This window comes from Chionomys nivalis, chromosome 4 (genome assembly GCF_950005125.1).
Source record: "Chionomys nivalis chromosome 4, mChiNiv1.1, whole genome shotgun sequence".
In the NCBI taxonomy this organism is placed as follows: domain Eukaryota; kingdom Metazoa; phylum Chordata; class Mammalia; order Rodentia; family Cricetidae; genus Chionomys; species Chionomys nivalis.
This window is the reverse complement of record NC_080089.1, coordinates 67968540-67993194: the sequence shown is the minus strand read 5'-3', so window position 1 is coordinate 67993194 and position 24655 is coordinate 67968540. Positions and strand designations below refer to the sequence as shown.

The window sequence follows — 24655 nt, the reverse complement described above, 5'->3', positions numbered from 1 at the left end:
CTGCTTTTGCCAAGAGCATTTTGGCAAGGGTGTCCACGTCAGTATGTCAGTGAGGACAACAGTGTTCCCTGAGGTGCCCTGGAGCTCTTCATTGTGGTGAGGTGAACCACCTTCAGCCCTTCACACACAAAGAGGGACAGCAAGAGTGACAAACTATGTCTGAGCAAGCCTAAGAAAAGTATCCATAAAACCACGTCCAGGCAAATCGCACAGCGAGCGTTTTCCAATCAGTCCCAAGGCTTACAGCAGAGCAGAGGAAGAAACAGAAACGTTCTCCCAGCTCCAGCTGAACACTCTGTCCCGGTTTTTCAATCTAAACGCTCAGTGTGCCAGTCAGCACTGTTACTGCTCCAGTGGCGGTGGCATTCAGCCTCCTCTGGGCCAAATCGTGTCGCCAGAATACCACTGTGCCTCACCAAAGATGGGTGTTTGCTCGCCATCCCGCCCTTCCGGAAAGAGGCAGCAAACTCACAGAATCTGGCTGAATAAAGTCAGGCCTCCACCAAAGGCAAGTTCAGCAACTTCTCTGTTATCAGCTCCCTGATGGGACAGCTAAGCACCAGGTCAGTTCTGAAGACACAGTCCCCGGGTTCACATCTTTAATATTCAGAGTCCACCGTGCAAGCATCCCCCAAGCCACAGTCACAGGTTGTTCTCAACGCTCAGCTGAAGTGATTTGTTAGAAGGCATGCAGGGATTTCTCCTGCAAGGCCAGAGTCATGTTTTATCTAGGCGGCCGGAAGTCTGCCAAGACACTGAGGAGGAGAGTTCAGTCTCAAGCAGTCCCCTGGCACGAGGCATCTCAGGCCAGGGGAGGACAAGGGGAGACCTAAGGAATGAAGGGGAAAGTCCGCCACTGGAAGATGAAGAAGTTGCCACGGGAACAGCCTGGGGAAAGAGAAAGTAGAGAAAGGGGCATCTGTGGACAGTGGGCTCTGCTGTACACCACAACTCCAGGGGGCGCTATGCCCACAAAGCTGTCTTCCACCTCCGAAAATGAAGAAAGAAACGAACAGAGGTGGAAAGGGGACTGGGAGACTGGAGCTGTTATGTAGACACATGAGACTCTCAACAGAAGGGGACAGGTAGGCATTCAGTAAGAACTCTGTCCCATGCCTGAGAGCAATAGTGTAAACTCAGACTAAGCAGCTCTCCCGGTCCTCGATCTTTTACCCATGATACAGAGATTGCAACTCTGCCTCCTAGGAACCCAGAGCTGGAAGGATTGTGCTGCGAGTCCCCAGTACCCAGAATAGAGTAAACAAAGAATAAGAGGGCCATGGTAAGGATGAGACCCTAACAGAGCGCAGATCACACGCTACACTAAAGGATGATGGCTTTTATAAACACATCCCACACAGGCCATGGCAGGATGTTATTTCATCCATGAAATCTCAGCCCTTTGTGCAGTGCCTGCAGCACACAGGGGTGAAGACGTGGTTAGGGTAGGGAGCAAGAGAGAGGACTGCAGGGGAGAGTGGGGGGAGATAAGGTGGAGGTGTGGGTGTTTGTTTGTTTATTATTTATGCAGGGTCCGCGGAACTCTGTTTAGCTGAGAATGACCTTGAACTTAAAATCTTTCTTCCTTCACTTCCCAAGTGCCAGGATTACAGACAAGTGCTATATAAGATAAAGGTGTAAAGGGGAGGACCCCAGCAATAGTGTCAAGAAGAGCTGTGGATGCTACCATTGTGTTTATTAATATTGTGTGCTGGGTTTGCCTACAAAGCTAAGTATAAGCACACCACTGTGTGAGCAAGCATTTCCCTGGGAAATGTGATATTGGTTCAAAGCACCCATCCTCGGGGTCTCCCAACTCAGACAGATGCTCCTACACATCCTCCTCCTCCCAATGATGGGCTGAGATGATAAGCTCACAGCCAAGGGACAACACTGAGCTTCTTCCTCCTCCTCCCCTGCAAACAGGCCCTCGGCGTATCTCTTTTAATGAGTTCTTTCCTGGCAGAAAGAAGGAAACATTTTCTCTTTCAAACTGTGGGAGAGAAAAAAGATGAGATGCAATCACTCCTGCTCCTCTGGACAGCCTGGTAGCACACTGCCACCTCTACCCACAGTGTCCCAAGGCTTCCGGAGAGCCACAGGGAGGTACTCGTGCTTACTGGAATGCCCAGGTTATCTGCATCTCATCATGTCTCTTACATGGATGCAACTGAGAGAATGTTTTCCCAGGAGGCAGAACAAGGTATACTAAAATACACTTCCACCACTGGGAATAGTAAACAGTCTAACTTCTAAAATCCAAGCTCAATAAAACTGCAATGGGTGCCTGCTTTTCATAGGGGAAATCCTCGTAAGTAGCTGGGAAGTGTGTGTGTGTGTGTGTACATATAGTGCATATGTACAGTACATGTCTATATAATGTACGCATACAGTATGCATAAACTTCCTGAGCTGGGGACGTAGCTCAGTCTGTATACTGCTTGTCTAGCATGTAACAAGGCCCTGGATTTGATTCCCAGAACCATAAAAATGGGGCACAGCAGTGCACAGCTGTAATCCCGGCACCCAGGAGGTAGAGGAAGGAGAATCAGAAGTTTCGTGTTATCATCGGCTATGTAGTGAGTTCAAGGCCAGGCTGGGCTACAGGAGACCTTGGTTAGAGAGAAAGAGACAGAGAGACAGATGCACATGTTCCCATATTCATACATCTACACATCCACTCTACCTGTGAGGTTCAACCTTCCAGAAATTTACAATGAGGCCTGAGTACGAAACACATCAACTGATGCACAGCTGTGTGGTCACACTCTTAATGATCCAGATGTCATAGCCTTTGTTTTGGAAAGGTCTTAAATAATTAAAAAAAAGATAAAATTCTAGTCTTTTCCACAAGAGACAGCATAGAATAAAGGCCTTGATTTTTGTCTAAAAGACATCTTTAGAGCTCTTTGCAGGTATGAACAAGGCTATCAGAAGAATGGACAAACCTCAGAATAAACCACGAGGAGAGAGGACCCCGAGAGTTATGGAGGAATGGATCCACTCAATGTGACGCATCCATTCAATGGAATATTGCTCACTCAGAAAAAGGAAAGAGTTCAGCAACTCCGATGTGAAAATCTGAAGCTTTTGAATGAAAGCTGCATAGCCAGTAAAGTCTACATGAATAAACAAAATCCGAAGAGCCCAGATTTGGGGCTCTTTGGGTAAAGGATATTCAACCTATACTAACATATTCTATGGCACAGATGAGTCCTAACGTGCTGTGGCCAGTGAAGTAAGTCAGACAGAAAGACTGCATTTTAGATAATTCAATTTCATTGAAATGTCTAGAAAAGGCAAACGGAGACTAATGGCTGCAGTAGGCCGGGTCGTGGTGTAAGAGGGGATCTCCCTGGGGTGACATGAGTGTCCACGTAGACTGAGGTAGAGATTGTAAAACCCTATGAATTTACTAAAACACATGACTTCACTCTTAAGAGAAAGTAATTTTCAGGTATGCCTCAATAATTATTGAAAGAAAGCATTAATGTCCTGTGGTTCTGTAAGTGAGGACTCAGTCACCAGGTCACAGGGCGTCAGAGCTGTAGGACGTCATACCTTGGCAAATCTCTGTACTGTGGAAGAGGTAGGGCCTCTTGGGGAAAAGATGCTGTCTCAGAGCTACCTACAACAAAGAACTATGCTGTGATGGGAACACGGGTATCCCCAGTACTTGTGCTGTGCACCATCAACATTTGCTTTGGATCATTTTGCATTACAGCAACACTCTGGGCGTCAGGAGCACACAAACTACATGCTTCTGGACTATACCTGACTCCGGATAACCCATGACTTAGTGGTTCTCAGCTTACCTCGGTGCTTCTGGATCTCAGTCTCTCGTCCTCTCAGAGCTTTCAACTGAAGTCTCCTCCCTTAGCCTAGAGATGTATGGGCGAGGACTTTTTAGGAGCTAGTCCACTCTAAGAGGCTCACAGTTTCAATCCACGCTACTGCAAACTCCCTAATTCAGAGCCAGCCTCAGGCTTGTCAACCTAACAGAAATGTAAAATAGATCCTCCAGTTGCCACAGAATTAAAATGCAATCCAATTAGGCAGGATACAAAGGAACTTGTCACCAAATTACCAGAAAAATGAAAAATAAATAAATAAATCTCATACTCCAATTTAAAACAAATGATAATATAACCTCAATTAGCTTGGGATTCACTGGCAGAGCTCAAATGATTCAGGACCAGGATGAGAAAATACTCTGCTGTTTAAACAAATGAGCAAGAAAGAACCAACATTTTGGAAACAACTCAATCACCCTGGAAAATTATATGTATGCTTCAAGCACTGGCCAAGACATGCCCTAAAAGTTTATGCCCCCAACAAACATCTATGTTGCAGTGGTAGACCCTTTGCGATGGCATTAGCAAATGAGGCCTTTGAGAACTAAACAGGGCAGGATGAAGTGATAGTCTTCAGCCCATCAGAACAGGATCATTATTCTTATTAGTGGAAGGGAGGGACAGGGGGCAGTGATGGCTCAGTTGGTAAAGTGATTGTCATGCATACTTGATAACCTGAGTTCCTACAACCCTTTATGCTGTAGAATAAACCTCTTCTACACTGTAAGGATTCGTCACTAGAATTGTTTTAATTCTAGTCACTGTTTGGCCAATAGCCAGGCAGGAAGTATAGGTAGGGAGACCAAACTAAGGATAATGGGAAGGGAAAGGGCAGAGTCAGAAGTCTGCAGCCAGATGCAGAGGGAGCAGGAGATGAATGTGCCATGCTAAAAGGTACTGACATGTGTCAGAGTGTAAATAAAGAATATGAGTTAGTTCAAAATGTAAGAGCTAGTTAGTAATAAGCCTGAGCTATTGGCAAAGCATTTACAATTTATTTTATATAAGTCCCTGTGTGGTAATTTGAGAAATTGGAAACAGCCAGTTGAGACAGAAAACATCCGTTTACAACCCCATAAACCTGCTACAAAAATAGGCATAGTGTCTTGCATTTGTAATCCCTGGGCTGGGGAAGCAGACTTGTGGGTCCCTGTGGCTGCTGAGCAATCTCTGAATTACCTGTGAGCTTGAGAGCTCCAGGCCAATGAGAGACCCTGTCTGAAAAACCAAGTTGGACCACAGATAAGGAATGACACCTGAGGTGGACGTCTAGCCTGTGCATATGCATGCATGTGTATCCGCAGACAGATGAGCAGACACACACAGAGAACAAGAATAAAATTAATAAAGTCACCTCAGCTTCCCATTCCTACCATGCGACACAAGAATGAGAAGGTGGCTCTGCCAAGCCAGGAAGCTTGAAATCTGAACAGTCAGAAAATAAATGTTGCTTAAGTCACCAGCCTGTGGTATTTTGTTACAGCAGCTGAGATGACCAGAGGCAACCACATACCTCCTTTATGGGTCTGTAGCTCTCCTAAGTGACCCAGTTTAAGTGATTGCCCAAGGACCGACCCTTCCATAGGAAGGCAACCGTGCCCATCAGCCTGGACCAGGGGTAGAACCACTCCATCCATCATGCTGCATGCTGCAGGGTCCACTTCCGTGCCGACTTATTTATGCAAGTACAGTCTATCTCCCGATGCTTTCGCCTTGGCACTCAGTGAAAACGAAAATAGAACTGCATATTTAGCTCAACGTCCCTGTCACAGAACCAGGCCCTAACTTCTGAAAATGTACCTCGGCCTCAAAACGAAGGCTCTCCTCAAACTGCCTCTCTCCTCAGGGGTCTGGAAGATGACTGACTCCATGGTCTTGGAGGTTCCCTGAGAGAAGTAAATATTGCCTTCTCTGGAAACTCTGGAGGACCATGGGACTAACAAAGGAGGGAGCCTTCCCTGTCCAGGCCATGAAGAGGCTCAGATGTTAAGTACACCAACAGTCACTCACACATGCCTAAGCAGCTCACAGGGCTGAGGGATTAGGAGGCTACTGGCAAGCTTTTCTTTCTCTGACAAAGTCCAGCTTCCTTCCCTCTTTCACCTCAGTTACCCGAAAAGACTCTTTAGTTTCATATCTAATGTGGGGAGAAAATTCCACGCAGAAAACCGTGAGGAGATTTGATCTAAGCACGAAAAGAGACTGTTTGGGGGCGGAAATGAAGATTCTGTTTCAAGCCACAGAGGTTAACTCCATGCCCATTATCACAGAATAAAATAGCGCAAACTACACAATCTCTAAGTTATCACCTCCCAATTTCCTCAAATAACTCTGTTTTCCTAGCTTGTGGAAGGAAACAGGCAAGAATAGGAACGCTGGAAGGGTATCTGTGTAGCCTAAAGCCACAAATGCTTTCATCTTAGAGAGAGAAAGAGAGAGGGCGAAGAGAGGAGAAAGAAGAGGAAGAGAAGGAAGAGGAGGAGGCAGCAGGGAGTTGTGATCCATACCTGTAAGGCCAGCATGGGGAAGTTGAGGCAAGGGGACTGCCACAAAGTTGAGGTCAGCCTGGGCTACATAGTAAATTACAAGCCAGTCTAAGCTAGAATGAGCATCCTCGCTAAAATAAATAAATAAATAAACAGCAAGTAAATACATGTCTGAAAGGAAGAATAAATATTTAAACTTAATTAAAAGTTGAAGCCACAAACAAGAGTTCTCCTCACCATTGCACTAGGCTAAGACAATGCATCTTCCTGTGTGTAGACCCTGGGATCCTAAACAGAAACCCTCAGTGCTCCACAAGCTGACACAGGACCCTCAAAGACACAGCCCAACCCTCATCAAGGGTCCCAATTCTCGTCCAGCCTCTCAGCACCCTGACGCCTGGCCCTCTGCCTTCACTGGCTTATGGGATGGTGGCCAGGGAGAGAAGTCACACTGAGAGTTCCCCAAGGTGCTTCTCCGGTGACCAGTTGGTGAGGTTTCATCCTGCGTGGGGTTAGCTTTGTCTAGCTAGGCGAAGGAGGCCCTTGGCATGGGTTGAGACTGAATTCTGTTTAGGTTTCCTCGGGGCTCAATTATAAACAGCCCAAAGAAAGGCTCTGCTGTCCTGAAGGGCACCTTTCAAGAGAGAGGGGGAAAAAATAGAACGCTCGCCTAACAAAAGGGGACTGTTTGGTCACTGGTGTCCTGGGCAGGGTCTAGTGTATGACCTGGAGGCTTTCTGGAAAGTTAAAAAGGCAGGGCAGAAAACAACAGGAAAGGAGTGACCCCCCCATCACCCACCGCAGACCCCCTTTCCTCACAGAAGTGCCAGCAGATAAAATATAAACCCTTTGATGAAAACTCCAGCCGGAGCTCAGCTTTCAGGTATTAGAAGACACCGGCTTCCCAAGGCCTCCCCACTGTCAGATCAAATACCCGCACGCGATTTCCCTGGTATCTGCCTGGTTTTCCCCCACACCATAAAAAACAGGCTTTCCCTTTAATCTACTTAGCACACTGTGGGCAGAGGCCTCTAATTTCATAGCATAGAGATAACACAAGTAACTCATGTGACACATTAGTGGATATGGAGGGGAGAACGTTCCGACGGAGCTCATTGAAAACAATAATTCATTCCAGAGGGCCACGGCATGGCTCTTCCACAAGGCTAACCCACCCTGGCAGTAACCGGAGTTAAGATTGGGTCAACCAATTAGTGTCTGGCTTGCTTGAACTCCACAGGTCCCCCTAATCACAAAACACTTTCCTAGTTCTTCCTGGGATGCACCAGGACCAACTTTCTCCCAGGACTTCCAGAGGCTGCTGCCTACCCTGGAAAACAGAGGCAGGATGATGATTCAGCTGATAAAGTGCTTGCCATGTAAGCAGGAACCATGTACCACAGCATGGTGATACAGGTTTGGGGACAGGTGAATCCCTGGAGCTCACCGAGCTTAGCCTAGCCCAGCCCTAGCCTCAAGCTCCAAGGTAGCGAGGAATTTTGTTTAAAAGAACTAGGTGGGTGGCATGTGAGGACCAACAGCTGGGTTTTCATCTGGTCTGCGAATATGCATACACACACACACACACACACACACCCTAGAAAACAGTAAGTGTCCAAACCCACACAACAACAGAAATCTCACTAAAATCACACCCAATATTGTCTGCCTGGCCAACACACTTGTGTGTTTCTCTTTCCCTTTTGGACCAACCATAAAAGAAGATTTTTCCATTGAGTGTGTCTCCTGGCTAAATCAATCCTTTGAAGGTCTCACACCCTTTCTCGGGCCCCTTTCAACTTTCTCTCCCACACAGTCGTACTCTCCGGGCAGTGCAGAGACCACGGCAGAGCTGCTATTCATCCCACATCTCCAGCCTTGAGGCTCTGCCAAGTGCAAGGCAGATTCCCTTTCGAGAGGGGATAAATCAATGCTGAGCTGTGTAGAGAGTCTGAGGAGGTGTGGGGGAGGCAGCCATTCCTCACTCATCAATTGGGTATCAGGAAGGGACTGCCATCGAAGCAGAAGAAACTCAAAGGCAACTTGACCATGACTCTGGCTTTACAGAGACCACAGTTATTTCCAAGTACCTGGAGGAACTCCGTCTTTTGTGTTGTGCGTTGAGTGTATCCATGTGCGTGGGGGTGGAGGGGCAGGGGCTGACATCAGACGTCCTCCTTCATCCATCTCTATCTAATTTTTTTTTTGAGACATCTCTCAAATAACGTGGAGTTCAATGTTTCATTTAAACAGGCTGGCCAGAGAGCTTGGGAATTACAGGCAGCCGCTGCCCCAGGTTTGACAGAGAAGCTGGGACCTGAACTCAGTTCCTCATGCTTGTGCAGTGATCCTTTAACTCACCAAGCCATCTCTCCAGCTCCTGGATCTTCTGTATTTGAAAGAAACCCCCCTCCTTTCTTAACCACACACGTCCTTTGGCTTACCAGCCAGTCACATGCATAGGTTCCCTTGTCTTCTTAGGGATAAAGATGCACTCTTCCAAGGTTCTCGGCAAAGGCGCTGCCCAGAGTTAGGCTTCTCACCTCCAGCCTAGCCTAAGTCCGTGTCAGCTGGCCTTCACATACTGATCTACAGTCCTGTTGTCAGCATCCTGAGGGTACTCAAGGAGTGCAGGAGTAAACAGCACAGAGAGATGAGACCATATATGCTAGAAAATCTACAACCCTTGCTCCGGAGGGACGGAGCCCAATGGGAAGACAAGTGTGGCTGGAGCAACAAACTGCGAATTCACTATATACTGTAATTAATGAGCCAGAAAAGCAGGGTGCATTTGCTACGAAGAAAATAATCATGGAAAAGGCCAATTAATAACGAGAAGTTGTCAAGCTCCATGGTAATTTTCATTATAACATTTTATTAGGCACAAGTTGATATTGATATTTTTTCAAGGAGGATTGCAATAAATTTCTCCACTAACTCTATTCATAATCCAGATGCCAGACCTTGACGTTGTCTTCCCTCTGACTTGAATCTTCCAGGAGTTTAGAAATCAACACTGCTGATTTCAGATACAGGTACTGTATAGGTGTTTATGGAGTAACTTTGCTTCCAATAATTTGGTCACGAGAGCAAACATTCTATCTATGAAAGTTAAATGTGTTCTAAACGACATAAAAATCTCAGTTCTCCAGATAAGGTCTTTCTGGGGTGTCAGATTAGCAGGGGCAGAGTTGACAGTGCTGTCAAAGCAAAACCCTAGAGTGAGGGCAGTGAGAGATTTCCACATGCCCCTGGTCATAGTGTCCCAGAGCTTCTGGGCCCCTTAAGAACTGAGAGATGGAAGCCTCGGAGACAGCAACCCGGAGTACAGACCAGGAAAGTTATGAAGACCTCCCTAGAGATACTGGCCTAGGGACTGGTTGGAACCATATTCAGTCCCATGCACACTGGCAAAGGCCCCCTGACAGTCCCACTGCCACAGCCAGGCCCCCAGGGCTAAGGGACACAGTCACAGGAACCTACTCATTTAGGCTCTTTAACTGCCATGTCCCAATGGGGAAGTCATATTGAATTCCATCTCCCTAGATCCTATTTCTGCTCTCAGGGTTTGGCTATGACTTAATGCACAAAAATATGCTTCTATCTTTGTGCTACGAAAATTGAGGCACTTTCCTTGGGGGACAGATGACAAAGGAAAATGACCAGCGTTCCTGAGCTCTGGGATACCTCACTCTCAAATGGAGAATCTCGGGGAACCGAAGTTCTCCAATGAGACTATAGGATGAAGGGGTTGGTGTCATTACGAGCCTAACCTGTGGTAACAAATCATCTGGTCTGGCTCAGCTTGGCTAAAGGCAACACGGCCAAGTATTTCAGGCCAGTTCTATCTACTGTCTTCTCAATCTGCTTGACACATATGTATGTGTGCACGTGCCTATTTGGATTTGTGTGTGTGTATTTGACACACATGTTTGTGTGCCTGAATGATGTGTATGTGTGTATATGTTACTATATAATGTAATGGAATGTAGTGGTATACACATATACAACTTTTTTTGTTTCCAGACTATATCATAGGAATAAGATTCTCTTAACTACTCTGTTTCTTAAACATCAGCTACTCTCTTTGTGTTTGTGCGTGCACGTGTGCACACAAGCATGCACATGCGTGTGTGTGCATGCATGCACATGCGTGTGTGTGTGTGGTGTGTGATCCTTACTATTACCAACACAAATTAGGCAAAATAGATGGTTAACGGTGTAATTCTCTTTACAGTGGAACAGTTATTACAGCATTACTCTATTTTCATTACCACTGATCATTAGCTTCCAAGATATTTGAATGAAGAAATAAAACCACCAAATCACAGCTCCAATTAATTCCGGAAAAGTCACACAGTGTATCAAACCCAAACCATCCTGGTAGAAAGACGGGATTCTGCTCTCCCTTCACCTCCTTGAGCAAACTATGCCTCTGCCTCCGCTGTCCTTTGACCTATCCTAGTCCAGTTGCAAGCAAAATCAACAGAAGACCCTTGGCAAGTGGAATTGAATCTGCAAGAAAAGGTATTATAATCCATAGGCACACCCTCTGCTCCTGCTAAGATTGCCTTCCTGGGTTTACCCAGTGTTACCGTGGTACCTATCACTCTTTCTCGGGCTGCTCGCTCATCAACTGTGATGCTGTAACATGATTGCAAACAGGTTGTGAGTCCTTGAGAGCATTGCTTGCAAAGTGCATTAGATTAGAATTTAAAGACTCAGCAGTCAGTCACAGAGTGGAACATTACAAAAGAACAAGCTGAATGGAACCCTTGCAGACAGGAAGGAGACAGTGAGTAAAGGGGAGGGGACGGTGAGGAATTAATGAGACATGAAGCAACAGACATCATCAGAGAATGGCCAGCGGGAAAGATGGAGCTCTCCTAGCTGGATGCCTGGAGCAGGGCAAAGGCCATGGGGACAATGGGGGGTGCAGGGAGGAAACGGGTAGGCATGGACTTGCTTGTAGTTCAGAAGAACATCTGTTAGGTAACATTAGAGAACCCTAACCATTAGGGGAATGTGCTCAATCCAGTCATGTGTCCTCTCTTGGCAGGTCCAGCCCATGGTGGGCCAGCTGAATGACAAGGGCTGGATTCAGGCCATAAAGAGAACTGGCATAAAGTGTCAGGATCACCACTGAAGCCCCTGGATTCACGCTCATTTCACAGAACCACAGAACCAAGCAGGGAATGCTCCAGGCAAAGGGAGCAGAGGTGCAAGGGGACCAACCAGCACTGCATTGGCCACCATCATCACCACCACCAGAGCCACACACACTGCTTTCCAGATTTGCTGGCAGGCACTTGACAAGCAATATCACAAGATCATCCCAGCAAGGCTGGCGACACCATCCTCCCCAGTTTTCAGCTTACTGAACTTACCCAGGACACAGCCCAGGGCACACCTGCTGCGCCTTCACTCTGCCACTCACTTCACAGGCTCACGACAAACCAGGCACATGTACTCTGTCTCAAAATGTGAGTGTCTGAGATGATGAAGACTGGATCAGCCCTGAGGGTGGGATAGAGGGAAATGATGGATCCAAGAGAGGCAGCTATGGAACAAATGAGAACAGTTGGAACCAAACCTTACCAAAGCACAAGAAAACTGAAAATGGGCATCCAGTTGTGGAGCTCTGAGCTGGTTAACTGGGGAAACAGATCCTTTGCAGGGCAACATGGGAAATGATATCAGAGAAACTAATGGGGATCTACTTTATCTAAGACACTGTAAAGGGGTAAACATATAAGCTGTGCTCCTGGTCATGTGGAAGACAGGCTCACAGCAAGGAAACAACACTAGAAGATGAAGAAAGCCTTTGAGGAACTGGGAGAAGAGTTCACATGATGGCTGAACGAATTTTTGGTCCATGCAGCCAATATCTGAAAAACAGGGATCTTGGGAACTGCAGGGATGAGAGGGTGGATGTTATCTAGTCCCACACTGATCATAGAGGGTCTGAGAAGAAGAGAGGAGAACACAGGACAGGGAAAAAGGCAGGAGGACCAAAGAGGAAAGCCATCTAAGACATAGAGGTCAAACATGCCAAGTGGAAAACCATCTGAAGCCTCTAGTGTGAGGTAAGAGTGAGATGCACCTGCAGCAGACTGGACCATTCAGCGGGGCAGGAATCCAGCTTCCTTGTTACCGTTTCAGAGCCCAACACAGTGCCCGACACAGAAAAAGTTCCTAGGAAGTATTTGTTGAATTAAAGAAATGCTGCCCTGGGGGCTGTGGTTCAATTCCCTGCACCCACATGGTGGATCACACCTGTCCATAACTTGAGTGGATTGGATGCCCTACTCCAGACACCACACATACATGTGGTACCCAGATATCATGCAGAGGAAACATTCATATGCACAAACTAAAGAAATGCTACCCGGTGCTTTGACACAAGTATGTCTGCTCTAAGGCACATGGGGAAATCCCAGAATTTGTATTCCCAGCCAGTCTAAGGCAGATGCACTCATACACATAATAGGGTAATAACAAGTGTATGCTTAAAATGGCATCAAACCATGGCATGATTATAATAATGAGTATTTACATTATTTCTCCTCTCCCAGATCTCTATGAGCAGCACCTGGAGCTCCATTTGAGTAACCCTGAGGACTCCTTTCCCCTCGATCCCATGCCAAAGCCCCAGGCATGGACAGATCTCTCGATATTTGTAAGGAACATCTCCTAAATACACAATAAAGCTAATTCTAAGGGCCATGATGTGTATTTTAAGTGAGAAAACGAAAATACCAGCAAAGTTCAGATAAATGGAAACACTTTATGTGAAAAGCTTTTTTCTGTGTGCACACATGTACATATGTGTATGCATAGCATGTGTGCATCGTATTCCTGCACACTCATACATGAGTCCATGTGTGCACGCATGTGCAAGCAAACTGGCTTAAATTTGCTTATTTCACTGGACAGCGGGCTGTAAGTATTTCAAGGGCCACGGAGTTCCCAAACCTGAACCTCCTAAATCAGGTTGTATGTCCCTTGTCTGGAATTTGACCATCAAAAGGCCCTACTCTTTTGAAGAGTAAACCTGAATGACTCAGACACATCATAAAATTCTATGTTAGACCCTGAGTTCAGAACCAGACCCTTCAATTCACTTCCAGTTTCACAACACACCATGTATTTTTAGAAGAAAAAAAAAGATTTATTTTTTCTATGACAAAAATTGTACATTCATACATAATTCAGGAACCTCAGAAAAGAAAAGATTAAAACAAAACAGACAAACCCACCATCTTTACCTTTTTATTATTTTCATCTTTTTATTATTTCATTTTAGTGTGTAGGACCAAGTTCATTGACTGATATAATTGTATTTCATATGTATGAATACACATTAATGCACGTGCTGTAACATTTTACATAAAAATGATACAGTTCTCTGTAGGCTGTGGTGAATGATGTTATTTTTCATTTGGAACAAATCATAGACTTCCCTGTGTTAAGAACACCACACTCCCACCCTCACCCCCACTGAGACTGTCAGGGAGGAGCTGGGCCAGAGAGCTCTAGGGATACCCTTCTTATGCTAATATTTTGCCTAACAAAACAGGGGGTAGCCACAGCATGCTGAGTGTGCATTCCTGCCTCAGTTACAGCCCCACACTCAGGTCCAAAGGAAAACTTGAGAATGTTCAGGAAGTCTCTCAGTGTGGCTTCCATTCTCCCAGTGACTCTGTGGGGTCTTGAGAAATCTCACTGAATCCACCCCTTCCAGCGCTAGCACCTCTGAGACTGTGAAATGCTAAACTGTCTGGGTTAAGGGCTCGGGTTCTGCACACCGCTGAGGTTCTCACATCCTGTCCATGTGTGCTCACCCCGATTGGGAGAGAGAAGCAGAGTGAAGGAACATAAATTAGCAATTCCATACTTGTCACCTCAGCCAGCCACTCCAAGCACCGTCAGAGGAATCATTTTTGATGATCAAATTATTTTATCTGGCTTGGCTTTTCCCGATACTTCATTACCTGGACAACAGAGAGTTATGGGCAGTTCATCCTCCCAGCTGCCCTACACTTTTAGAGAGACTATTCTAGGCATACCACTATCCCTGTGGAACACAGACTGGATCATGACCTTTTCAGCATCCTCGGGTTTCCCAACTGGAAAATGAAAATGAAAAGAGATGCAGTTGATTGAAGAGGTCTCAGGCCCAGGAAGCATACGTGGTTCCTCTGTGACTGGATGTCTCAAGATCCGCTCTCATCCACTCGCTTTTTCCTGTCCGTGACTGCCGTGACTCCTAGGGGATGATAGAGGCTCTCTGCTTCTGGAAGCTCAGGATCACAGCTGGCTGCCTTTTCTCCGCCTTTGTCCATTTCTCTAGAACTAATTGGAAGAGTCAATAAGCGCACCCACCAATTCCCGCGAGACTCCAGGAAGCCGATCTCTCTGCCCTCCAGAGCGACTCTCGCTGTCTGTTTTTCTGAGTATTCCCATACCTGCCTTTGTCAGTTGGCATTCCCGGCAAGTTGGCCATCACTTCTCAAAGTGTTAAATATGCCTCTTTTCATTGTCCTTGTTAAAGATAATTTAAAAATTCAGAGTAGTGCCGACTTTCTTCTCCTCTTCAGCACACAGCGTCTCTGCCCCCGCCTTCATCCACAGCCCCCAATTCCTGGCCGCAAATGGACAACCCTTCTCACCTTTCCTTTCCCCTTGTTCACTGGTCTTTTCCCGGCCACCAAAATACCTCACCCAGTGAGACACACTTTAACTTGTGGGTTCTCGTTCCTTTGCTTTGGCGAGACATGTCTGTGCTTAGAGACTGTAAAGTCACCTTCAGGAAAGAAGCATATAGCATAGGTTGTCAATTAGTCAGAACAAGGCAAGGGATATGGCGTCATGTGCAACTTGCATCCTGCTACATATATTTATGCTTAGGGGAGATCAAGGTGATTCCTGGTACACAACTGAAAATTCAGAGTTGTGCCTTTTGTTGGCCTACAAGCCCAACACCTAACACCACAAGAGTTAATAATAGCCCAGAATGCTGCAGATGGGTTTAGTGTGCCTCATTCTGCATTCAAACTCCAGCCTCTAGGTTTTTTACACCCCCCCGCCCCATTTTCTAGAAATTTCATCTCTACTCTTTGCAAGCTCTCTGTTTATCCTCGGCGATATTCTTTGCCTGTAATACAAGTCAACTGATTTTTTCTATTCTATAATTTCTAGTCCCATATCAAGTTTGACAGATGGATTTTTTTTTCAGCCTGCTTCTCTTTCCCCTAGTGAAGCACAAACCCACACGTCACCATTCCTGTCACGTGTACAATTCCATCAAGTTTCAGAGTGTCATTTATACACAATTTTATTTCTTCTTCTTTCACACACGCCTACCATTTACGTACAGCAACTCACTATATTCATATTTCATAAACTCCATTGGTGTTCAGTCAAATCCTCCCCCAAAGTAAGCTAGGTATTTTTAACAGTGCAAACCTCTTTCCCCGGCTTGAGGATCCGGCACTAAGTGGTGCCCTTTCCTCGTATCTCGGAGGAGGTCGTCTACTATGACCGCTGCCTGCATGTAGAAACTTCATTCTTACTTCAGGACAGTTTAAGGCAATTTGTATCCCAAGTGCCAACACCCAGTGACAGAGCTAAGACGACTCCACCTGAGAGGAAATTCAGCCTGTGTATCATGACGCTTCTGTCTCACTCCCAGGGGAAAATGGACAGAAATTCCCCGAGATAGCCCCGCGTTCTCCTCCATCTTTTTTTTTAGGATTTTCGAGACAGGGTTTCTCTGTAGCTTTTTGGTTCCTATCCTGGAACTAGCTCTTGTAGACCAGGCTGGCCTCGAACTCACAGAGATCCGCCTGCCTCTGCCTCCCGAGTGCTGGGATTAAAGGCGTGCGCCACCACCGCCCTGCTCTCCTCCATCTTTGAAGGTGTGGGCAACCTATACTCTGAGCATCCATGAGTACAGGACTCCCAGGGAAGTCACGGGGATCCAAGTTTTGTAGATAAACCTGTCACCAGGAAGCCACAATGCCTCTGCTATCATTAATGCACCATCTCCTGTGACATGGTGGCACAGTTTATAGTAATGTCATGTCATTTCATAAAAACCTTTTGGGGGGACTGTTCCTCCATCAATGGGGGATTTTTCCCTGTAATTCCTTCTGTTGAGGGGGTGACTGTTCTTCCATCAATGGGGAATTTTTTTCCTGAACAGCAGCAGCATGGAAAAGCTGGGGCCAAAAGCCAGTCTCCCCACAATGAGTTGTGCTGCCTTCATCCTTCACAGTACCCTCCTCTTCTACTATAACAGCTTCTTTAAACAATCCCCTTGATGCCCTTACCAAACAAATCGTCCATTAGTACAAATGATGAGGATGATGGGGTATCATAACACCAGGAATCCAAACACAGTGCCATCGAAGGCTGCAGAAGATTATCAATGACGAACATTAACTTGTGTAATGGTGCTGAGGGAGCCAGCTCTGTCATCCAGAAATGCCTCCCAAAGGCCACAGTTAGGAAAGGACTTCCTCCTCGGGCCTCTAAATGTTCTTTCCTACATGCTTGACCCTTGAATCTTCCTAACCTTCCAGGTGCAGGAGACCCCTACCCAAGAGGTGCTCCCACCATCACCAAAGGAATGATTAAGTTAAGGGTGATTTCCCCCCCATCGTATGAGAGGAAGCCACATGACAGGCCTTGTAAACGGAACTGCCTCCCTGGATACGTCAGGATTTTGCATCTTCTATAATTTCAAAGCAGTGGTTCTCAAACTGTTGGTCACAACCTCTTTGGGGTTGCATGTCAGATACCTTCCATATCAGATATTTACATTAGGGTTCATATCAGTAATAAAATTACAGTTAAGAAGTAGCAACGAAACTAATTTTATGGTTGGGGTCATTACAACATGCGGAACTGTGTTAAAGGGTCCCAGTGCTAAGGAGGCTGAGAAGCAGTGCTCCGTGGAAAGAAGGAAGAAGACTTGAGCAGACAGCTGTAACCCAAACACTCAGGAGGCCCAGACTGCAGGATTGCCCCAGACCCTGTCTCAAAGAAGCAAACAAACAAACAGAAAGATTTTAGATTCTGGTTGACAATTTCCTGTAAGCAAAACCCTCCACTAACCCGGAACAACTAATTGAATTTGTGACTTGCTACTTGCAACACAGAAAACAAGGAAGCCAACAGTTCTGCTAAGGATTTCACAGAAAGAAAAAAGAAACGATTTCCAGGTGGGATCAAGACAGACGGCAGCCAGTCCCCCAGGCCCCGGAAGCAGCTCCATTTTCAGTTCTGTAATGTACAATCAGAATTCATGCTCAGGACCGTGACCCCACAGCACTGGGAGCCTCCGGAACTCCAAGGAAAGATTCAATTACCTTTCTGACGCGCTCGCTAGTCTAGGAGAGGGAATCACACAGCTAAAAAACTTACTCAAAAAGGAAAAGACAAAACAGAAAACAAAAAAACAAAAGAAAATGCACGGGGCTAATCTAGCATCTGACAGAAAAATCAATTCATTGGCAAAGTCTTAGTGCCCTTAGAGGAAAAAAAAACATGGCTTATTATACAGCCGCCAAGACTTGGCCAATGACCATCTGGGTTATTTTTAAGCATTAACCTACAAATTACACAAGAATATTAGTAAATAGCCTAAAATATGGTTGAAAAGTTTTAACAGCTTAATTCTAACCAATATTTCTCATGATAAATTAGGCATAAAATAAATATACGAGAGAGAAACAGAGAGGGGGGAGGGAGGGAGGGAGGGAGGGAGGGAGGGAGGGAGGGAGGGAGGGAGGGAGGGAGGGAGGGAGGGAGGGGAAGGAGGAAGGAAGGGGCCACCAACCCAAATCCAGAGCAAGGGAGATATTTGGACTTGGGGACATATTCTGCATTCAAGGTTAGTGTATGCACTAGTAGCCTAAGCCCTTTCAAGTGATACCCTTTGCTCTAGGAGAATTCATAACTCACCCTGACAGGTGAATCAGGGATCTCCATGAGGGAGTGAAAAGCATCTCCTTCAGAGACCTGCATATCATCTCAAAGATGACTTAGAGAGTGAGGGGAAGAAGATGTCATATTGGAACACACACACTACACACACACACACACACACTCACATACACACAAACACTCCTACCTCTAACATGCAGCACTGTATTTTGCCTCCTGAGACTCAGAAGTATCCACAGAAGCTAAGATATAACATGGAGATCAGAGCGGGAAGAGGCATGGGGAAAGGAGGAGATCTCTGAAAAAGTAACATATGCTGTAAAACATCACAGGACATGGGGGCTAGGGAGCTGGCTCAGTTGGTTAAAACATTGAGAACCCACATACAAAAGCCAGATGTGGAAACACACACCTGTAATCCCAACACAGGGAAGGCCGAAACAGGAGGATTCCTGAGGCTCACTGGCCAGCCAGCCTCGCAGAATCATCGAACTTTAAATCCAGTGAAAGACCCGATCTCAAAAAACAAAGTAGAGGACAGTTTAGGAAGACACCTGACATTGACCTCTGACCTCACATGCACACACAGTAGCATTTTACAGATGGGGTTCATGTTATGTGAATATAATGGTCATTAACATCCAACCCAGTGAGTCTTTCCAATGCCACACAAGTTCCTATATGCAAAATGGAAACTTTAGAGAAAAAAAAAGTACCCCCTCAACCTGACATAGACCAGAGAAGGGCCCATGCTGACTTGCATACCAAGGGTTAACTTTAGACATAGGTGGCTTTGTTTGCAAACGTAATTAAGCTCTCTCCACAAGTTCCCTGGACATTTTCAGCCATAGGCACAACTCTGGCTATTAACATCCTTGCACCTCTCTATCTCATGTTCAGCCTGCCTGACATCAAGGGGAGTACTGTGCCCTGCCCCCAAAACACCACACACACACACACACACACACACGTCCTGAACAGTCAAGGAGAGAAGCAGCATCAGAGCCCAGCTCCTGGACAGGCATCAGCCACACTTCAGAGTCAGAAAAAGACATTTCGAAAGCCCAGGGCTCTTCACAATGCCAGTGGGTTTTGGAAAACAGAGGAAGGGTGTGCTATAAGTGTTTTAGCCACTCAGGGCTTAGATTCTAGATTAATAATTCAATTCTTTATAAGAATTTAGAATGAAGCAACAGGAAGGTTATCCTAACTATCATAAAATGCATTTCTAAAATCATTCCATTGCATTTTAAAGGGTATAATTATAAATATTTTTATGAGTAATTTACCAGAAAATTAAAATATATATATCATCCTATCTCACCGGGAAAGGGTTTTTCTCCCAGCCAGGAAAACTATTGTTTATTCACTGTAGAGAACAAGGATCATGCCAGCAAAGGTGATCTGAAAATTCATCTCCAGAAAAGATGCCATATTGCTAGGTAAGAGAATCTTCTAGAAAGTGAATCAGCAGGGACTGGTGAGGAGAGGGGATGGGATGCACTCCCCAAGTGGAGGAGAGATGCAGTTCTCGCTGTATTCCTCCAGGTTGCAGAGCAGTGCAGGCCCTGATAATTGATTTTGAAGTCAGCTGAGCTTCCAGGAGGTTGTCCCTCAGTCCCGCCCCAGCTTTTCAGCATTCACCCCATCCTTTGGTTTCGATTTTTCTCTTGGATTGGCCTGCCCTAAAAGCCTTGTACACCAGCACTGCAAACCCACTCCACAGGTACACAGTCCGGTGAGGGTAACTAGTCGTGCAGTACAATATGTAAGCTTCTAGCACGCATAGAATACAAAGATTCTGGGAAAGGGTTTCTAACACCAGTTATGCCACGCTGCTCACAGATCCCGAAAGTCCCCCAAAGCCTTGTGAAATTAAAGATTCACAGTAGTTTTATTTCCCCACTTCATTCTTTTTTTTTTTTTTTTTTTTTTTTTTTTTTTTTTTGGTTTTTCGAGACAGGGTTTCTCTGTGGCTTTGGAGCCTGTCCTGGAACTAGCTCTGTAGACCAGGCTGGTCTCAAACTCACAGAGATCCGCCTGCCTCTGCCTCTCGAGTGCTGAGATTAAAGGCGTGCGCCACCATCGCCCGGCTTTCCCCACTTCATTCTTACTTGCCCTCCTGCTTCTTGCCTGTCTTTTATTTTCTTCCACCGCTTTCCCATGGTGCAGGAAAGATGGAGCTGAATGACACCAGTCATCATTAATACTTTCTAGAACATGGAAGGGTTTCATTAAGACCGCGACCATTCCCTTGAATTGGAAGGAGCACTGGGAGATCAACTTCCAGGTTATAAAACCACACATCTGAGTTTGAAAGTCCAGGCACAGAAGGCCTCTAATCCGTTCATACTTAGATTCCCAGGACAGAGGAATTTAACAACAGCCTCAAATCTACCCAGGTAATATCTCACGAGGTCGTATCAATGTCACGAGAATACACCCGCAATTTCTGTAGGTTCCAAGCCCCCAAAGCCCAGAGGAACGCACCTTCCAAGTCAGAAAAGCTTCCTTTTCAGCCAGAAACTCCACTAGCTCTTCTGAGGTAAAATGGGCTAATTGCGAGGTGGTGATGTTTGCTTTGCCTTTTGAGCCTGTGCCTTTATGTTTTAAGTATTTAAAACATCACCTAGTGTGTAGGTTAATTTCTTTCTGATATTGTAATTTATGCAACATTAATATGGGATGCCAGCTCCAATTTTCTTATGCTTACACTCCAGGAGCTGAGTTGCATATTCTGCCAACTCCATTACATCATCTAAAAACCCAAACATTTCCCATTTGCACATCACTCTCAACTACCCAGCAAACTGACACAGTCTCTCCTTTTCTCCCGGGTGCGCTCTCTCTCTCTCTCTCTCTCTCTCTCTCTCTCTCTCTCTCTCACACACACACACACACACACACACACACACACACACCAAGATTGGCACCCCTGAGAAGTAGACGCTACATCTGAGGTCAAGGTCTGCAACTCCAAGTAATTCCTGGAAGATATTACTACTGCTGTGTTGGCTAAAGGATGCCTCCATGTCTGACCTTCCTTTTTTCCATTCAGACTGTTATGTAACCTAGTGCCTGCGTGCAGGATGTGAGTGGAGTGTCTTGGCCTTACTTCCCTCTTCCCATTAAATCTCCTCTGAGAAACAGACAGGGTTTGTGTGTGTTCGTGTGTGTGTGTGTGTGTGTGTGTTTGTGTTTAAATAATGGGGGTGGGGGCTCTAGGGGGTAAAGGGATATGGGTCAGCAGGTCATTCTTGTAATATGTACACTGCTCCTATTTTGGCTTCTTGGAGCTTTGCGTGCGGGGGGTACCAAATTTCCCGGCTTTATATAATTTGCAGTAACAGCAAGTTACAGATTTGTAGTCGGTGCTGCAGCCTGCCACCCCATCTATTGCAAGAACACACCTTCTGGCAGGAATGACACCTGAAGATGTTAATAAAGCAGGGGAAGTGGGGAAGGGCTTAAAGGAAGAGGAAAGGTACAAACCAGAAATTAGAACCGCTTCCTAGATACTCTGCACCCCCTTCTAAAAAAAAAAAAAAAAAAGCCTCCGAACACATGAAGGGGATTTTCTCCAGCGTTTCTGATTAACCCTGTTACATAACACTCTTGCATTCCAAATCTCGGGCTCTAAATAGACTCTTAGCAGCCAAAAGCTCTGCACACAAACTCGCAGAGCTGGTGACCAGTTGCGGCCGCCCCCCCACCCCAAGCCTTCAGTCCCCCTTTCCTTTCGTTCTTCGGTTCAAACCGAGTCTCAGCGCAGACACTCTTCGGAAATCGCCTTTAATTAAATGGTGCCCCCCCCCCCCCAGCATATGTCATCCTGATGGCTTTTACTGTACTCGAATTCCGTGAATGGGAAAGCGCCCGGACAGGGGGTGTGGCCAAGGTGGGGCGGGGGGGGGGATACTGTAAAACAGCCAGCACATGATCAGCCATGTTTCTACCTCCTACTAGCATATCTGAGAGCAAGGGAGAGGCTCTCAGTCCCTCCTTTGCCTTCCCTCAGGCCCCCTAGCCGCCAGATCCTGTCTGAAGAAAACCTCTAGGTCCCAAGCCCCGCGGTGGCTGGCAGGAGCCCGCTTCCTCCGGAGTGACAGGCGTGATTTATACATTATTTACAACAGTAATTAAAGCTGCAGCTTCCTCCTGCTCTTTGCAAACTCCTGGAGCATTCAAATAAATAATCCCCCACCCCCGAAAGAGGAGGTGGGGGAAATCCCACAGCAGGTTCTGACACCTTTAAGAAAGGAGTCAGCTTTTCCTGATCAGGCCACTTTAGGGAAACGACAGGAGGGGAGCAAGCACTCTTGTCTTCCCAGGTCCCCTCCTTCACACACTCCAGACACCAACACGAAATGAACCAACGACCCGGCGAGGGCAGCCTTGTTAGCCCAGGCCCACCAGCACTCAACTCTGATCACCTCTAAGTTCCCTCAGAAACGCTGGGCATCGCGGCGAGGGGAGGATTCCCAGAGCAGAAATAAGTTTGGGTGCTTTTCTCAGCGTTCTCTCTGCGTTTGTTTGCTGTCACAACCTCTCCCTCCGATCCCGCGTGAAGCGCCCCCACTCCACTGATGCCCTCCCTCCTTCCGCGCGCTGTACACGCCCCCTGCCAGCCTCCTCCAGGGCTCTGGGTTCCGAACCCTTGGCTAGAAAGTTGCGCTTCTCCCCCTCGCCGCGCCCAGCCGTGAAACTCCATAGCATCCAGCGCGCCAGGACACTGATTACTCTGGCTTCTCCTCTAAACCCACCTCTAGAGCTCCAGAGGAGAAACTGCCAGCGTCGCCCCCTTAGCCCCGGGAGCGCCCCCTTTCCGTCCCCAGAGACTTCTGGGTCTCTCACTCTTCCAGATCCCCTAAGCATTCCTGGGAGAGGGAGGACTCGAACACCCGCCGCTACTGCTGCTGCGGGGGGGCGGGGGGGAGTGAGTATGTGAGAAACTGTCAAGAGCAGAAAAGGTAACCGTGGAAGCGAGTAGCCACAAACAGACCCCCTCCCCCTTCTTAAAAGGACACTACGGCTTTAAAAGTTTCTTTCCCCCACTCCCCCGTCTCGGTTTCTTTTTGGTGGGGGGGGAAATCGTATTTAATTTGGACAGCTCGTCTTTGCAGAAAATAAAACACGCAATCAAGGAGGAGATGGTGTTGAAGTCGGCTGGCTGTCAACGCTCCGGTCCGTCCCTGTTCCCCCTCGCCCTCTTCTGCAAGCCCAGCACTGGCTTGCAAAAGTTTGCAACATTTGTGGGGGGCCGCGGGGGGAGGGGCGGGGTGCCGGCCGCTCAGGGCACCTCGACAGGCTCGCGCGCGCGTGCACAGGTCCCGGGGACCCCGCGTCTCGCCCGCCCCCGGGGGCGCGCGCTCCCCCGGGGCGCCCGGTCCCCTCCGGGCTCGGCGCACTGCTCCCGCCGCCCCCCTGCCAGGAGCCCGGTCGCAGCGTCTCCTACCTCGGCTGGAGCTCGCGTAGCTCTGCCTGCGACCCGCACCCGGCGCCTCGCTCTTGCGGCCCGCGTCCTGGGTCAGCGGGGTCTCTCTGGAACTGGGGGCCGCCTCCGAGCCGCTGCTGCCCGGCTCGCTGGCGGCGGGGTCGGGGGCTGCCGGAGCTGACTCCATGTTTTTTTTCCCAATGTAGAGATCGGCGGAGATGGCGAGCTCCGAGACTCCCTCTATCTTCTGTTTTCAGAGCGACTCTATGGTACCAAAAAAAAAAAAAAAAAAAAAAAAAAAAAAAAAAAAAAAAAAGGAAAAGGAGACGGGCGAGAGCAGGAGGGACCCAGCCAAGCGAGAGCGCGAGCGAGCGCGCGAGTGGCGGTGAACGTGTGCGGCCGAGAGGGGACGCGAGGCGGGTCTGGCCACAGGCAGCGCTAGCGAGAGCGTCTCCAGCCGGCCCCCGCACCCACACTCCACACCCTCCAGACCCCAGACCGGGAGCCACACAAGGCTGCCAAATTTGGGAGGTGGGGAAGAGAGAGGGAGGAGAAAGAGGGGGTGTCTCCTGCGCCCCGATCCTCCCTCTCCTCTTTAACCCGGCGACAGAAATGAACGGTCGGCGACGTGTGGTTCTGTCTACTTTTTGAGATTCCCTCGGGGGCAGTAACTCTGTGTCCCCTATGCGTAGCCAGCTTGGGAGGAGGAGACAAATCCGGTTATCCGCGTTGGGACACTTGCTGGTAACTGCAGCTCTTCTGTAAGCCTGGTCCAAGGCTGGGAAGAAACTAAAAGGGAATTAGAAACTGACTGACACCCCCGGGAAGGAGGAAGGTGGGACGAGAAATGTGGCGCGTTTTACTTTGGGATGGGACAGCCGGGGTTTCCAGTCTTAGATATGACTGGGTCTAAAATAAATTTTGTGATT

The 24655-nt window shown here is 47.3% G+C and overlaps 1 protein-coding gene across 1 annotated transcript in view; it reads right to left on the bottom strand.

Moving 5' to 3' along the window:
* The window catches only part of Rora (RAR related orphan receptor A), a 730196-nt gene extending 706283 nt beyond the window's left edge, over positions 1 to 23913 (bottom strand). The window contains exon 1 of the mRNA XM_057766319.1: positions 23748 to 23913. Coding sequence (XP_057622302.1) covers positions 23748 to 23913 — 166 coding nt within the window. The remainder of the gene's footprint in view (positions 1 to 23747) is intronic.
* Positions 23914 to 24655: the final 742 nt, after the last annotated feature.